At 43.8% G+C, this 17952-nt stretch overlaps 1 protein-coding gene across 1 annotated transcript in view; it reads right to left on the reverse strand.

Annotated features, from left to right (window-relative positions):
- Window positions 1-17952, reverse strand: part of SLC25A26 (solute carrier family 25 member 26) — a 136541-nt gene that overhangs the window by 13064 nt on the left and 105525 nt on the right. The window contains exon 7 of the mRNA XM_063122056.1: window positions 9353-9422. Coding sequence (XP_062978126.1) covers window positions 9353-9422 — 70 coding nt within the window. The remainder of the gene's footprint in view (window positions 1-9352; window positions 9423-17952) is intronic.

The following is a 17952-nucleotide window of genomic DNA, read 5'->3' on the forward strand; positions in this document are numbered from 1 at the left end:
AGCAGCAGGCTGCATGCTTGCAGCTGTGTCATTATGATTCCACTGGCTAAAGATTTTAAGTAGCAAGACACAAATTGCCACAATTTGCACTAGGTTTGAACAAGCCTCCGTTGATATTTACTAACCCTCCTGGTTGTGAAAAGCAACGTAGTACTGGGAGAGGTAAGAGCTACAATTGTTAGCTGTACCAAAACCAAACTATTCAAAAGAATCATAGTGCTGAATAAAAGAAAAGAAGAGAAAACGCAATGAGAGGTTAAAAAAGCAAAATCCTTTCTAAGGAGTGTGTAGCATATCTAGAGCCAAGGTCAGAACACATGTTCCAAAAGGTCCAGCCCAGCACATTGTCTTGGGAAGTATCTATAAATAGTTGACTTTTCCTCCCAGTTTTCTGTAATATAGAAAACTTGTTCTTTTCCAAAGTGTGGGCGGGAGAGAGATATTTAAATCTGGAAATGATAGAAAAACTGACTTTGAATGACCCTGGAAAGCTCCCTTGATTGTCTTAGGCTGCAATCCTAAACACACTGGACTGGGATCCAGTCCCATTAGACTCAATGGGACTTACTTCTGAGTAAATATGTATAGGATTGCACTATTAGTTTTGCAAGCTTAACCTCATACACTCAGTAACCACCACCAGATAGGAAAAACACACTGTAGAAAGGAATGGAATGCAATTAATGTAGTCAATATACATAAGACAGAGTTAATTAAGCTCAAACTTTGGGTTTCCTTCATGCTGTGGATTCTCCAACTAACAAGAATCTGAGGATTTATGAAAACAGCAGGCAGTAATTCCCATTCTCCATGTTAAAAACAGAAACTTAAAAAACAACAACCGCTAGCCACTAGGAATCAGGAAATGCGAGTGATCTATTTAACTTTGGAGATTCACTAGCATTCTCAACTAACTATACTCAAGTCATGACTTCAGAGGAGGTGGCATGGTAAAATGACAGCATGTCGCCCCTGCTGAAGACAAAAGGCAACAACAGGACCACCAAGTGTAACTATAACGATGTGTTGGCGGACTTGGATTTCATTCTATGCTGAGCACTGCATAAGAACAGCCTACACTATCTCAGTTTCCTTGGCACAGCATAGTACAGTCCATACTTGTGGAATCTGGATGAAGGTGTGACACCTGCACATCGCACACACACGCACACACACACACACACAGAGGAGGGACAGAGGGAGGAGAATGAACAATACCAGTCTACATCTTGCTGTGAAAGAGGAACAGACTAGTATAGCCTTCCCCAACCTCATGCTCTCCATATGTGTTAGACTACAACTCCCATCTTCCCCAGATAGTATCACCAATGATCATGCTATCTGGGGATGATGGGGGTTATAGTCCAACACATCCGGAGGACATCAGGTCGGGAAAGGCTGTATTAATGTTTCCATGGTTCTATTAGTGGACTGCAGATAAAACGTAGGACTCTGCAATGCTGACAGAAAATCATGAGATCAAAAGGACACCAAATAGTATGTAAATAAAGAGAGCCCTTGGATGGCTTAAGCATGGCAATTGTAGGGAGGGGGGAGTAATGAAGTGCAAAAGGAAGAATGTCATTGTGAAATATTAAGGAAGACCTTGAAATCACAGGATATGCTGGGCTGGAGTGGCAACAAGAGAGAGGGCCTTTTCAGTGGTGGCCCCCCAATTATGGAATGATCTCCCCGAAGAGGCTCGCCTGGCGCCAACATTGTTATCTTTTCAGCGCCAGGTTAAGACCTTTCTCTTCTCCCAGGCATTTAAGAGCATTTAACAACATGAGCTGAATTTGTTTGTTTTAAAGGACCCCAAAATAGGAGGGGTCCTTTTTATAAGGATACTGTTGTTTTTATGCTTTTAATGTTTTTAAACTTTGTATATTTGTTTTTAGTGTTTACTGTTTTAAACTTTTGTAAACCACCCAGAGAGCTTCGGCTATGGGGCGGTATATAAATGCAATAAATAAATAAATAAATAAATAAATAAACTCTGTGCAGTGCACAAACTAAGAGATGCCGTCACATAATAAGGCTTGGCTGGGCAACTGATTTTTACAAATTGCTAGTGCCTAGAATACTAGAAGAAAGAAATCTACCCCCCACCCCTGCAATGCCCACTATTTTAAAAGCCTTGACCTTCAGTTAAGAGATGTAAGGTGCAATCTTGTGCCTATTTTCCCATACAGGTTGGGGAATGCTAAGAGTTGAAGGATTTTTTTTGTCTAATCACACATAGGATTGCACCCTTATTTACTGATCATATTTCTATGCCACCCCATAAAATACCTAAATATAATACAACAATGTAAAATCAAAAACAAATTAAAACAGCCACAGAATAAATACAAACTAAATCCAGCCTCAGAGGGCATTTAAAAATACGTTGGTGCCTTTTAGAACTGAAATACTAAAAAGCCTACTCCAATTTAAGAATATCCACCCCTGTACTGGTTACAGACTAGACTAAAAGGTCATGTAGCCCATAAGACGAGCTCTATAGCATCCTGAGTGTTTCCCTCAGTTAGTCAGCACATTTGGTCAGTCTATAAAAGGAAGATTCAAGTCACAAGGAGAGGCAAAAACCTTGGGACTGGGCATTTCATCTGTAATTATTTAACCAATTTAGGTTTGGAATAACTGTCTCGAGCATCTGTAAAGAGTCAGTTTTAAGAGGCGATTTCATCATTGCCTTTATGCCTTGTATGGGCAAGGAGGCTCTCAACACGCAGCACTGTAAACTTGTCAGAGCTAATTAGAGTCGAGGGGAAACCAAGGCAGCTGTCCAGGCTTATTGCACAAAAAGCCATCACTAGCATTTCACTGTTTGCAATCCTCACTTCCGAGATATATATGCTGCCCCTACAACATGCCCATGATTAACAAAGGCATGTGTTTTATAGCCAGAACGGAATAGAAAAGTCAACAACTTTCAGTAAGATCATACCTTCAAATGCACCAAAATAATACTGCAGATCTTTTGCACTGTATGAAATACCAGTGTGGATGAGATCAATCAATCCCGCCAGTTCAACTCCCTTGTGCCGGAAAAAGAAAATTACAAAACAAAAACCTACTAACAGACAGCCTTTTGGTATCCTGACTTCCTTCAGAAAGTAAACAAAATAACTCCCTTGTTGTATCAGACCAACGTCTATCTATTCCAGGCAGAGGCAACCTTTTTTGGGGCCCAGGGGTACATCACAAAATGGATGCCATGGGAGGTTAAGCTAGTCACAAACGACAGGTAACTTGCTTAAACAACTGTGTACAAAACAGGTGCAGTCCGAGCCCAAACAAACAAACTCATTTAAATCAAAGTTTTCAGTGCCAACAGAAACATCTTTCACAGAAGGCAAGCTCTTTCTCTCTCTCCCACACTCCTCAAACAGCCAATTCATCCCTCCATCTCTTTTTTTCTCACACACTGAATCACCACCTAAATCATGCACTCTCTCGACCTTTCACACACACACATACATGCGCACGCGCACACACACCCCTCTATATTTTCTGTCTCTCTCGTTTTCATTTCCTAAGAATGTCTCTGAGCCCCATCATGTAGCCCAGAGGCATTCGGGGGAAATGAAGATGGCAGCACCTGGAGCACTTTGCTTTGAAGTGATCCCAGGGGTTGCCAGTTAGAAAAACATGCTGCAACTGGGAGGAGCTCCTTGGCAGGTGCCCAGAAAGGGTTCTATTCCAATGCTCTGTTATCCACAGCAGCCAAAGAGCTTGCCCCTGGCCATTCACAAGCAGAGCATGAAAGTAAACAACCTTCTCTGTCAAAAATGCAGGAGTACACTGCCTCTGGACATGGAGGTTCCATTTGGCGATCCTGGTTCATGCTAGGGGTGTTTATCCTCTTGCCTGTGATACAAACTACATTGGCTACCAATAGGCTTCTGGGCTCAGTCCAAAGCGCTAGTCTTGCCCGAAGCGCTGATCCTGGGATTGCAGCACACTCTGGCCTCATCCATGGGACCAAGGGTCACTGGGAGGTTGCACCCACAACCTCCCAGGATAAGCATCATGGCAAAGTGGAGACCAACCTGGCCCCATCCATCGGCCAAAGAAGGAGTATCTGCAAGGAATGTGCTGTGCTCCCTGCTTGCTTTGCAGTCCTTTCGGGCCTCCAAGTGCCATAAGCCACGCAGCAACTGAACCAATCCTTATGCTGACTGCCACGAATGAAAATATCAGGAAATGGAAAGAATGGGGTCAGTGCAGGTGGCAAAGAGCACATGGAGGAATGTGGCCCAAGAGCCTATGGAAACCCATAACTCCTTTTATTTTGCAGACATCACAGGAACACCTGGTTTAGTACCAAGTTGCCAACCTGTCACTGCTCTGCTGTGCATAAAACGCAACCTATGTGCTTGACATGGGAAATAGGATTTACATTCCTCAGGCTTGTGGCAACCCTACTGCAGTCTTTCCTTGAATAAAGTTATCCACTGGAAGCAGCTCTCTAGAGTGGTTCCTTGACAACCTGTCTCTTCCACCAATGGCTCCAAACAATCTGTGACCAGCAAATTCTCTGGGCTCTCACCTGTGTCTCATTCCTGTGCCTAAAAGACTTAGCACCTCCAAACAGTTGTCCCACCCAGCTAAAGAATGATCGCCAAGTATTCAGCTTGGCCATTACACCAGGGGTGTTGAACCTCTTTCAGCCGGAGGGCCAAATTCAGTTTCAGGGAAGCTCTTGGGGGCCACATTCCAGCAGTGGGCAGGGCCAAAGGCAAAAGGGGCAGGAATAGCAAAGATACCAGCATATTTTAGCATAAAGCTCTTACTGCCAGCAACTATGCCTTAGGGAAGGCATTTCAGCCAAAAGGGGGGAATGTGCAAAAGCTAGGAAACCACAAAATGAGCAGTGCTCAGGGGAGAGGGGGTGTGGCCATCTGGGGAGCCCTGGAAGGCTAGATTGGTACTGCAGGAGGGCTAGATTTGGCTGTGGGCCAGAGGTTCCCCACCCCTGCATTACATCACTGATTGGGCAATGGCTGTAATGGTATCCTAGGAAGATGGTGCTTACAGCTCCCAGCTTCTCCCACCTATCACATGTCTGCTAGTTACTTCTGCTTTTAAAGACCAAGGGCAGGATCCCACTGGGTCATTCTATTAGTGCACACGGCATTGCGCTGGCAGAAACTAGGGTCTAAACTATGCACAAGAGGAGAATCCAACTAAAGTTAAGCTTTTGCAAGCGTGGTTACACAAGCTGTTTTGCACTGAGCAGGGAGCTGGACTTAATGGCCTCACAGGCCCCTTCCAACTCTACTATTCTATGATTATGCTGGTGGAATGCATTGTGCAACTTGTTTTGCAACCGGTTGCACATTCTGCTTGTTTCCACAACTGCCTGCACCTGTTGTGCAAAGAAACTATTGCGCAACAGGTTTCACAACTGCTTCCACAACCAGTTGCGCAAGAGTAATGGGCAATCACTTGTGCAATGAAAAAAATTCAGCAGAGCTCCACTACCATTATTACAATTTGCAGAATGTCACCATTGGATAATGCCCATAGAAAAACTACCAGGAAAAAGGGAGAAGATGCAAAGCTTAATGACACCAAGAGAGGGAATAGAATATGGTCACCCAGGGATCTATATTCTATTACATCTGTGGTGGTCATGGAGCCCTCTGACACAAACGGAATGTTCATGAACATTCTGTCTGCTCAGGGAACAAATCTGGTCACATTCTATTAGAAAAGAGAATGCTGTCAGTTTGGCTAGAAAGAAAACGTCATATGGTATTACGTAGGTCTCATGAGGTAGAGAAACTAAGATGCAAAGTATTTGAAGGATAGAAAACAAACAATGGATTTTACCCAACAGAACTAGAGGGGAAGCATTTAGCGGTGTTTTTTTTTTTTTAATGGATTCAGAATTTCAAATACTGAATTCAACCAACCAGCCAATTCTTTGGTTGCAGGCTTCCGATTTTTATTTTAAAGTTTATATTATGCGTCTTTATTGAACAGATGTGCTGTTCTTTATAGACAGATGGATAAAGGGCATAGACTGGAACCAAGAAATTCACTACAAACTCCTAAAGCATCATAGAAAGTTTACTTCAACCAGTGCAATTTTATAGGCTTAAAAAAAGAAGATAGTGTTGACCGTTTAACTTAGCAAGTAATGTTTGTTTTCCCACAGCCAAGTATACAACATTATGATTAAGAAAGAAAGGAGCCAGTAATTTTTCTTGGTTAACTCAAGAGCTCAAAACAGGAGGGTGTGTTTATCTTGTTTAATGTTTTTTCTCTCCTCTGACCTCTAAAAGGCTTTAAGTAAATTTTGTGGTAAAGCAAAGAACATGAGCAGCTAGGGAGTCTCAGACGGTTATAGTGTCTGAATACACTCTTTGTGGGATTGGCAACATTGCTGTGATTAAGGATTGGCTAGTAGCTTGGGCTTATAAACTTTTATTTCTCTTCCAAGAGACGTGCAACGTGGTGATGAATGTAAGCAACTCTCATGCTACTATTTTTTACTTATTTATGCTTACAAATTCCAGTGTTTATGTATGGTTTTATTTTGGTGTGCAATGATATGTCCTTCTTCTCTGATGACCTGTGGACGCAAGATATATTCATGCAGCACACTGAAGACGAAAAAGGGATCAAGCAGATACAGAACAATCATCTCACCAGACTACGAAACCCTCCCCGTCTGGGGATCGTTACCTAGTTTCTTCCAAAATACATGTGTCTGGGTAGCCCGGAACCTATTCCAGGGGGGCTTCGGAGAAGAGGTAGGGGGAATCTGACTGTTTCAAAGCAACCATTAAGGCACATTCCAACTGCTTCAGCGTGTGTTTTGGAAAGACAGCATTTCAACAGCTGCTCAACATCTACCCAAGTGCTCCTCACTCACCTCCACATCCCAGTTTTCTAACTACTCCCCATATTGTGTAAGGGCATGATGCCAAGTGAGAGAGACATCATGAGTCTCTTAGGAGATAAATGCAGGATTTAGTGTATGGCCAAATTAGACATGTTGGGAGAAATCATGTTGTTGTGTCTGCCCTATTCATGCACAAAGCAGGGATTCTACATCAGGAGAGGACCAAAAGACACTGTTTTTAACCCTTGTAAACTGCCCAGAGAGCTTCAGCTATGGGGCAGTATATAAATGTAATAAATAAATAAATAAAGTGAAAGGCTATGGGTCTGAAAGAAGCAATGGTTGTAAAGGGCGTGAAGGTATTCAAGGCGAGTAGAGCTGCTGAAATGGAGGTATCATGAGGGGAGCCCAAGAACTTGGGAATACAAGAGTGGGGGCAGAAATGGTTGGAAACAGAAATGGGGACATGGATTCAGGGGCACAAGAGACCATGGCCTCATCTACACCAAGCAGGCTACAGCACTATGAAAGCACAATGAAAGCAGTATATAAGAGGCAGGAGCCACACTACTGCTTTATAGCGGTATTGAAGTACACTGACAATTGTTGGGGCCCATTGACACATACCATATACTGCTTTCATAGTTCAATATGCTGCTTGGTGTAGATAAAGCCCATGACAGTGATAGGCATCAAGAATTTAAGAAGTAGAATAAAGGGATTTGTGGCACCTTGAAGACTAACACACTTATTCTGGCAGTCTTCATCAGATACATAAAGTGTTAACCTCAAATTGGCGGATTTTTATACACGTGATAGGAGGTGGGGGTGAGGAGATGTAAACTGTGTTGTCAAAGGAAACTGAAATGGAAGAAGTACAGACAGCAACAATTACCTTAAGAGTTGCCATTCACAAAAGCTGTTGGATGATAGGTGAGCCAATTAACATAGGTAGTGTGACCACCTACACCCCCCTTGTGCTTATTCAAACCACAGGAAATATGAGTTGAATCTCTTGATTAGTTTTAGTTCATCCATTTTGTGTTGATATCTTTCTTTGAAATCCCTTTGTTCAAGAATGGCCACTTTATTATAACAGCCTGCTTTTATATCTGTCCTTTAAGGTGTCACTAGACTCTGTTGTTTTTGCTGAAATAGACTTAACACAGCTTAATCCCTTTGGAAATTGTTAGAATGAAGGGGCAAGTGATCCTAAATTCACTTGTATGGAAAGATGTCATGCCGGTATCAAAAGAACATACTTCTAAGTAAGGAAAACATAGGGGCAATCCAATAGGGGCATGCATAGGTAGAGTAGGCATTTCCTAAATTATGCTATTACATGTCATGGCAATTTTTATGAGTAGACTACCCGATCTGGGTGACTAACCATGTCATCCCATACATGTCTACTCAAAATAAAGCCCACTGAGATCAGTGGCATTTACTCCCAGGCAAATATATACAGGATCACAGCCTAAAAATCCCTCCCTATTTGCATGGCTACACTACATTTACTCTAGAGGAAAACCTCCACCTCCCCTCTTTTTTAAAAAGCAGATTAATACTAAAGCAGGATGAAATATACTTTGGGGCAATCCAAAAGTGCCATTGCTACTCCTCCTATTCACGATTCGCTTTTCCCTGTGACCGCTTCAGAACCTTACGCTGTACATTTCACTTCCTTCTGGAAAAAAGATCTCGCCCCTCCATCCCAAGCAGCCACTAACCTGAGATTTCTATCAGACCATTAAGGTTCCCCTCCCTGCTCCTTGTCAGACGTGTGGGATGAGCCACTTGTGACATCTTAAAGGAAATTATTTTAAAGCAGGCTGTTATAATAAGGCAAGGTGGCTCTTTAAGAATTCAATTAACTTCCAGCTTGTTTTGCAATAAATCGTCCCAGAGCACGCCCTGCCACTCTTCATTCCAGGGATAGTGTCCGGAGACTGCCCAGATGTTTCAGCCTCCGGTTCTCCTCCATGGAAAGTTTCCGCCTGGAGGCTGCTGCATTTAGACATTCTGTTCTCCTGACTCTACTTAATCTAGAGCGCTGTCAGAGCTGTCACATGAACAGTGAATCATGGCCCCTTTCTGAAAGCCCTCAAGAGAAGCTCAGGGCAGACAGCTGCACAAACCCGCACCCAAACGGGGTCTCTCTTCTCGCAGAGGGTTTTACAACTCAACCTTTGGATAATCCCAGAGCTTGACTGACAGGACCTGTTTGTTCAATAACAGAAATTTGTCAAAAACAAATTGGCTGTCTTTCAAACAGACACCCTTGCCTGGGTTCCCTAACCTCACCTTTTTCTCCCTTACTTCCCACCTCCACCCAGCCCCTTCCACGTAGAGAGATCCATTTTCTTTGCTCTAAACAAACTGGAATTATCAAAGAATGCTGCTGCGCTGCGAGCCTTCATAGATTTGCACATTTCCCCTCCTCCCCTCCTTTCTTCTTTAGCATTTCCCAGGATAACATATAATCCTTTGCACCTGCAAAAGCTCCACAGACTGCAGACTGCCAAGAATCGACCACGTGTCCTTGCTTCCATGACCAGAGTTCCTGTGTTTAAAGAGATAGGAGGGGAGGAGGGGGAGTTAGTATCTGCCCTATTTCCAACTTGCGAGTTAGCTATAAAGAGGATGGAAACAGGAGTTTTAAAGAGCTGTTTTTGTGGCATTTTCAATTATATAACAAGTAATTCCTCCGCCCGCCCGCCCGCCCCTCCAAAGGTCCTCGTGCACTCAGAAAAGTAGATGGTCTGGGAAAGATAATCGGAACTGAAAGAGAATAGGCGGGTACGCAGAGAGTTAAGTGTATATTCATTTCAGCCTGGAGCAATGCAATTCTGCAGATATTGCCTGGCTTTCTCTTCCTCTTGGGAAGATAAAACACACACGCAAAAAAGAACACTGGAAAAGTATCAGCAGTGGTTTCCAGTATGTATGTACATGCCAAACAAAACCATTTCCAAAGGACAGACTCTACATTACTCCATACTCGGATACACTGCCCTAAAGCTGAGGTAAGCAACACGAACAATGTTTTGTAACCCACTACCTCAATCTCAAATGAAGATTGACCATAGCCACCACTACTAAAAGTGGACTTAAAGACCATGCCGTAGGTCACTATTATTCCCATTTTACTGAGGTGAACAACTATTCAGAGTGTTGATTGTTCATCCTTTGTGACAATCATGAAGCGAATGCCCTCTGCCCCGCCCAAGATGGATGTACAAAGAGCTGATTGGCTGGCCATTGCGGCAATCAAGAAGAACAATGTTTCAAGTGAAAACAAAATCAGCAACTTTTTAAAAAAAAAAGAAGAAAGAAGATGCTGAGTAAACATTAGGTGTTTTTTTATGAAGCCAAAAGCCTGCTCACAGCCTAGGTGGCATGAAAATCCACTCTGGAGTCTTGCATCGTTAGAAAAGGCAAAAGCAAAACTTACAACTGATCCTGGAGGGTGGAACGTCTGTCATCTGCCTTATGCTCCGAGTCCTAGATTGCACTGTCTCACTTAATCACTGCACTCTTTCCTCTGAGCAAGGTGCATGTTTAAGCTGAGAGACCCACGAATGGGCAACTCTCTTGTGCAGCAGAACTCAAAGTCGTTTGGAGGACCAAGGCCAAAGGAGAATTCAAGTTGGCCAACAGGAAATAATAAAATCCCCTCACAGTTAAGCCAACATAATTATGGCGCAGTTCTTCCCCAGAGAAGCAGGGAAAGCCCTACTAGCCGGATCGTTTAAAAATAGACTGTAGAAGGCAGCACTTGAGAACATACCACAGGGAATAATCCTGCATTGGCAAAGACTGGACACGGATGACCTAATATGTTCCTTTTCATAGGGAGTTCCAAACTGAAATGTGCAAGAGGGAGGGAATGAACGCATCAACTAAAGGGGAGGGGAAGATCATTGTAAACCTACAAATTGTAACATGGGGTCTTTATCTATAGAAGAGGGGTGGTGAGGAGCCTTTCCCTCCCTTTCTGTCAAAAGCTGCATTCCGTCAGGGGTCATCTGTCATGCTGGTGGTGGGCGGAATTGGAGCCTGTGGGCCCATTCCCCTTTTTCACTATCGCTCTCTTTCTGCCATCCCCATTTCTTTCTCTGCACCCCCTCTTTCTCAGTCACCTCCTTTATTTCTCTCTCCCTCTTTCTTGGCCACCCCCTTTCTCACTTCGTGCCTTTATCTGTTTCTCCGCCACCCCCTTTTCTCTCACTCTCTTTGTCTCTTTCTTCCCCTTTTCTTGCCTTTCCTTTCTCTGTCCACCCAGAGGCACAAATCTGCACTCATGTTGGCTTCTTCCCCCTTTGCCCCTCCTGCCCTCCTTCTCTCCCCCCTTGGCTGCACGTTGGTCAGCCTTGCTATAGAACAAAACTGGGAATGTGTAGAGGGGGGTGTGTGTGTGTGTGTGTGTGTGTGTGTGTGTGTGTGTGTGTGTGCGCGCGCGCACGCGCGTTGGGGGAGAGAAATTCCACAAAACAAGAGGAGGAAGTGTTTTTTTACAACAGTTATTCCTCTGGATTTTGCTGCCAGTGCTGACTATGATAGCTCATAATGTGCCATCTGGAAAAAACATGGAGCAACCTCAGCATTTAGCACAGTCCCCGTGCAGCTAGCAGGTTTCAGGTGCATGACAATCAAGCATTCCTCTGTCTGGAATTATTGCTAAGCAACTACATATGGTAAACTCTTCACCATGTGCATTGCTCTGATTACGTTTAGATTTTTCCGAACAATCTCATATGGTGGATGCTTGTTAGCTGAAAGATCAGATAGTTTACAGGACTATTCCTCTTTCTATGAAACTTTGATTTGCTAAGTAAGTACCAGTAAGAGGGGTCTTGTTCATTTAAGGTACCCTTCCCTAACCTGGTGCCATGCAGATGTATTGTACTACAACTCCCAGCATCCCCAGCCAGTATAGACATTGATCATGGATCTAACAGCCCTCTGTGTCTCTGTGAGGTTGCAGGTTTGGGTCTTTACCTGTAGTAGGCAAAACACACCCACTGGAGACAAAGAAACAGGTGCATCTGCCTGTTTCTCATGACCTCTGGTCTGCCATGAGATGGCAGACCCTTGGGGGATCCTTCTCTTCACTCACCCCCCCCACTCCCTCCACCTTACTTTAGGAATGCTCTCTGAGGCAGAAAATCCAAATAACACCCCTCCTACTGATTAAAACATAATAAGGAACTACATAATAGACAATTTGCCACCCTTTCAAGGTACCCCAAAGTCTGTTGCTTGAAAAGATGCTTCACCCTACCTAATGGTAGGGCAAGCATTACTGATACACCACAGTAATCCATCACTGCTGACAACAAACGTTGCTTTGTCATAAATACATTCCTGACAGGGGTTAACGTAACTAGCAGCTGAATTCCAAGGGTGCAAAACAGCCCAGCTCTACCATATTGAGCTATATGTAAAATGTATGTCCTAGACCTGAGAGGCCTGAACTCAAGACCAAAATCACACAGACTGTGCCAATGGATAATGTTGGGAAGTCTCAGCCACTCAACGTTAGCTCCACATCAATAAAATGTGAATAACTGTCGTAGGGTTGCTGTGTGGTCGAACAAGATAAACATTATAAAACCCTTTGCATGTGAAAACCGTCGTCTTACTGTCAATAATGTTACGCTTACTCCAGTCAAGGAAGCTCGTAGTCTTGGCTTTATGTTTGATTCCTCGCTCTCCTTTATTCCTCATATCGAGTCAGTAGCTAAATCCTGTCGTTTTTTCCTGTATAATATTGCCAGGATTCGATCATTCTTGTCTGTTCATGCATTGGTTATTTCTCGGTTGGACTATTGCAACCTTCTTCTCACTGGTCTTCCTTTTTCTCACATCAGTCCGTTGGTTTCTGTTCACCATTCTGCTGCTAAGATCATCTTCTTGGCTCGACGCTCTGACCATGTCACTCCACTTCTGAAATCTCTTCATTGGCTTCCAATTCACTTCAGAATCCAATATAAACTTCTCCTGTTGACCTACAAAGCTTTTCACTGTCTAGCTCCTTCCTATCTCTCCTCTCTCATCTCACACTATTGCCCCGCTCGTGCTCTTCTCTCCTCTGATGCCATGTTTCTCACCTTCCCAAGGGTCTCTACTTCCCTTGCTCGGCTTCGTCCATTTTCTTCTGCTGCCCCTTATGCCTGGAACGCTCTTCCAGAACATTTGAGAACTACAAGTTCAATCGCAGCTTTTAAAGCTCAGCTAAAAACTTTTCTTTTTCCTAAAGCTTTTAAAACTTTATTTTGTTCTGACTTTATACTGCTAGTTTTACCCTACCCTGTGCCTGTTTGGTGCATTCTCTTCCCCTCTTTATTGTTTTATTATGATTTTATTAGAATGTAAGCCTATGCGGCAGGGTCTCGCTATTTACTGTTTTACTCTGTACAGCACCATGTACATTGATGGTGCTATATAAATAAATAATAATAAATAATAATAATAATAATAATCTGATCACCCATAAATCAAAAATGCTCTTGTACATCGGGACCAAGTAGCTGATTAACGGGACAATTATTTTGGGATTCTAAGTAAAATTAGTTTTACGCAGGAGTAGGCAACATCATACCCGCCAGATGTTTTAGGCTACAGCTCCCATAATCCCTGATCATTAGCCATGCTGACTGGGGCTGGTGACAGTTGAAGTCCGAAACATCTGGAGGGCAGCAGGTTGCCTACCCTTAAAAAGAATACGGTAATTAGCAATGCATGTAATTATAGAAGTTTCCCTCTCTCTCTCTCTTAGTCCAATTAACTCTGAAATTGTAAATACACTGACTAGGTATCAATATGAGTACACAAAGATTTGGTCATCCTGTTTCTTTCTAATGATTCCCTGTCTGATTGCTCCAGGCGTGTACTATTAAAGACAGCAGGAAATAATTAGCCATGTTTTCCTTTCAGGGCAATACCCATTCCCACCAGCGTTCCCAGTACTGGAAAGCAAAAGATGACAAGCGCTGCACTTTTAAAACAGGCTGTGATGCCAAGCCTGTGTCATGTGTATTCTATTAGACCCAAGACTGAATAGAAGACTTTGTTTTCCACTTCAAAGGACCCATCCCAATCTCGCGCTCTTCCCTTATGAATAACAAATTGGAAATAAATCTTCTGGCTGAAGCACATGGAAACTCATACAATCTGGGCCCTCCTTGGCTTCCTAGGTCACTTGTATGCTGAGTTGTGCTTATTTTTTTTTAAAAAAAAGTCGTTTTGAGAAATACCAACGTGGGACCAAAGTTGGAAGTACAAGCACACTTCTGCATGCCATAAAGTACATTTAGTGCACACTCAGGAAACATATTGTCAAAATCAAATCCTGGTTTGCACACTTCCCTCTGCCACCACCCCGCCCCGAGACAATAACTCATTTTGCTTCCATGCTATGTTTTGTACCAACTGCCTTAGCTTCGTTTCTCATCCACCTGCCATAATTACTCCTATTAGAATTAGCTACCCATTCAGCCTCTCCTTACCCTTTCCCATATTTCAAAGCTAACACTATCCCACATTCTCTTGGAAAGAGAAAGAGGTCACCATTAAAGACGTTGTATTGGATAAGGTCATCACATCTTAATTATTTCTGGGGTGGAAAGAATAATTTATTGAGTTCTACTTTTAAAAGGAAGTCCACAGTAGCCTGCTAATACTGCTAAACACTATCAGATCTTCTAGATCCTCTAGAACCTATAGATACTCTAGAACAATCTTCCCTGACTTGAGGCCTGAACTCAAGACCAAAATCACACAGACTGTGGATGGATAATGTTGGGAAGCCAATGGATAATGTTGGGAAGTCTCGGCCACTCAACTGTTAGCTCCACATCAGGATAAACATTATAAAACCCTTTGCATGTGAAAACCGTCATCTGATCACCCATAAATCAAAAATGGTCTTGTACATTGGGACCAAGTAGTTGATTAACGGGACAAAATACTAGAACCTGGGGTTATCCCATGAAACTGATTGGTGGGAGATCCAGGACAAATAAAAAGAAGTACCGTATTTTCCAGCGTATAAGACGACTGGGCGTATAAGACGACCCCCAACTTTTCCAGTTAAAATATAGAGATTGGGATATACTCGCCGTATAAGACTACCCCTCTTCCAACGCACACCAAATAAAAATTTAAAAAACATCAGATTTGATTTCAATCCTATTACCTCCTTCTCTGCCTCTCAGATCTCACACACACACACACACACGCGCGCACACACACACACACACACACAGAACACAGACCTCCATCAGGAGTTGCTCGCCCCCCCTCGCTCTCCTCCTTCCTTCCCTCCCTCGCGCTCTCTCGCTCGCTCACTTTCTCTCTCTCTCTCTCTCTCACACACACACACACGCACACAGAACTCAGGAGCTCGCGCTCCCTTTGCCTGCCTCAACCCCCGACACCCTCAGAACCCAAACAGTAAGTTTGGAAGTTACAGCACCCGCCCTATAAGACGACCCCCAACTTTTGAGAAGATTTTCCTGGGTTAAAAAGTCGTCTTATAAGCCGGAAAATACGGTACTTCTTCACACAGCGAATAGTTAAATTATGGAACTCACTGTTACTTGATGTGGTGATGGCCACCAATCTGGATGGCTTCAAAAGGGGGTTGGATAAATTCCTGGAGGCAAAGGCTGTCAATGGCTACCAGCCCTGATGGTTGTGTGCTATCTCCAATATTCAAGGCAGTAAGCCTGTGTGCACCAGTTGCTGGGGAACATGGGTGGGAGGGTGCTGTTGCACTATGTCCTGCTTGTTCATCCCTGGCCAATGGCTGGTTGGCCACTGTGTGAACAGAGTGCTGGACTAGATGGACCCTTGGCCTGATCCAGCAGGGCTCTTCTTATGTTCTTATGATTGTCCAGGGCGACAGAAATAGAGACGCTCTAGCTCAGTGGAAGAACACCAATGCTTCGCATACAGAAGGGCCCAGGCTCAATCCCCGCCATCACTGATGAAGTTACATAATTTTGGACCACAGATTTCATGGTCTTACCTGGAGGTGGGTGGGCTTTAGACAGCCATGAGCATTATTTCAGGTGTGAAGCACCTAACTAACATTTCTCTCCTTCCCCATAACCCCAGCTCCAAGTTATTCCATGTTTTACAACTTCTTCTACATAGCTGATATGTTAGAATGTTTTCCAAGGATGACAAAAATAAAAACACACCGAGCATTTGCATTTTTAGCTCCCATAAATCATAGCATCATCGTGACTACAGGAATAAAATGGAGCTGGCCTCATCACCTGCTGCTCTCTGGGTGGTCATTTACCCCTTCCCTCCTGAGCTGTGGTGCCCTGGATTTTGGCTCCAAGGTCCAGCCCGAGCTGCATCACTACCTGGCATCTCCAGTTAAAAAGCCCTCACCCTGGAGAGCCACTGTTAGTCAGATTAGATGATACTATACTGGATGGAACAATCATCTGACTTAATAGGGTGCTTCGCTCAACTCACCTTCACACACTGAAAGGGAACATGAAGGGGGTTGGGCTGCATAGCCCCACCTGGCCACGTAGTCAGTGGCAACAGGAAGGGGCATTACCTGGCCCAATCAGGATTTTCCTCTTCAGGCAGCCAGTATGGAATTTGGTAGCAGGGCTACCCAGCCTGGCCCCATGACCTCCTCATGCATTCTTTCAATGTGTGAGGGGAAAAGGGGTACACTGAATCTATGAGGAAGTTATATTTTCAGTGGCATTCTGTACATGCTCAAAGACACCCTCTTTGTATAATATAATAGACATATCACAGGGCTGAGCTAGGCTTTCAGCTTCAACGATTAATGGATGAGCCTTTACCAGAGGTCATTTAAGGCAGGGTTGGAGAATACTGAGGTCCTCCAGATGTTGATGGACTGCAACTCCCATGTTCCCCCATCATTGGCTATGCTGGGCAAGGTTGATGGGAGTTGCAGTCCAGCAACCTCTGGTTGACTACACATCCCCCCACCCCTGGTTTAAGGGGAGTTAGCCCTGTTATTGCAAAGAGTGGAATTGATTTCCTCATGAGATCCCCTCCAACTTAGGTCTACTTTTCTCCCTAACCGTACTGTATGCTGGAAAGCTTTCCATTATCTTGTGGATAATGTTGCAAATAGGAAAAAAACATTAGCGCCAACCAGGAATTCCTAATCAGGAGGAAAGAACGAATCTGCCTGTGTTGCAGTACGATCCAAACTAGTGTTCTCAGTACAGAAATACTCCAGAGACAGTAACAAGCTTTGGAGCCGAGAATGCTTTCCGTACATATTTAGAATGAGGCATGTACAAACTCTCTAGAAATAGGATCGCTTCCCATTCTAAAAACAGGACTGAGAGCAGTGAAGGGACTCCATGTGGATTCATCCTTGGGGAGCCTGTTTCCAATATGCTTCCTCTTTCTAAACTCTTGAGCATTATCCAAAGGGTATTTTAACACGGCCAGCAATGCATTTCCTTTCCCTTCACTGTTCCAAGCATACAGCAACATACAGATGGCGCACAAGAATGTCTTTGACAGTATTTTAAAGCCACTGTGAATAACTGTTATTGTGACACTAATAAAGTGAGGTTTTGTTTGCTGAACAGCTGTGGCTATATTGTTCTGGGGTGGGGGGCGGGCAAGGCAGCCACTAGGCAACTGGAATTTGCACTCCCCCATTGGATGAAAGTGACATCATCTGCCTTGAAACAGTGCACTAGAAATCTGGTTTCCGTGAAAGAGCACCTAAGCAAATGGCAGACACGTTAGTGTAACTGGGACGATTAACGCTTAATCCCCCAAAGAAGCAGAGACGTTACACCAAGATGGAGGAGGGAATGGTAGAACGCTTACAGCACAGCTTGCAAGGAAATGGGTTTAAGGCTTTGTCTGGGTTTCATCTACCCTGGGCTTAAACGCCACTGGGAAAAGTAAGAAGAGAAATGGGAAGCTAAACTACGAGGGGGAAGAAGGGGAAGGGAAAGGGAGAAACAGGCAGGAGAAAGAGAGAGAGAAGGAAAGGGGAGAGGAGAAAGTTCACTTGCTGAGAACTCAGTGAAAACCATTTTAGGAATATTGTTAGGGTGAAGAAC

This window comes from Elgaria multicarinata, chromosome 3 (assembly GCF_023053635.1).
Source record: "Elgaria multicarinata webbii isolate HBS135686 ecotype San Diego chromosome 3, rElgMul1.1.pri, whole genome shotgun sequence".
Classification (NCBI taxonomy): Eukaryota; Metazoa; Chordata; class Lepidosauria; order Squamata; family Anguidae; genus Elgaria; species Elgaria multicarinata.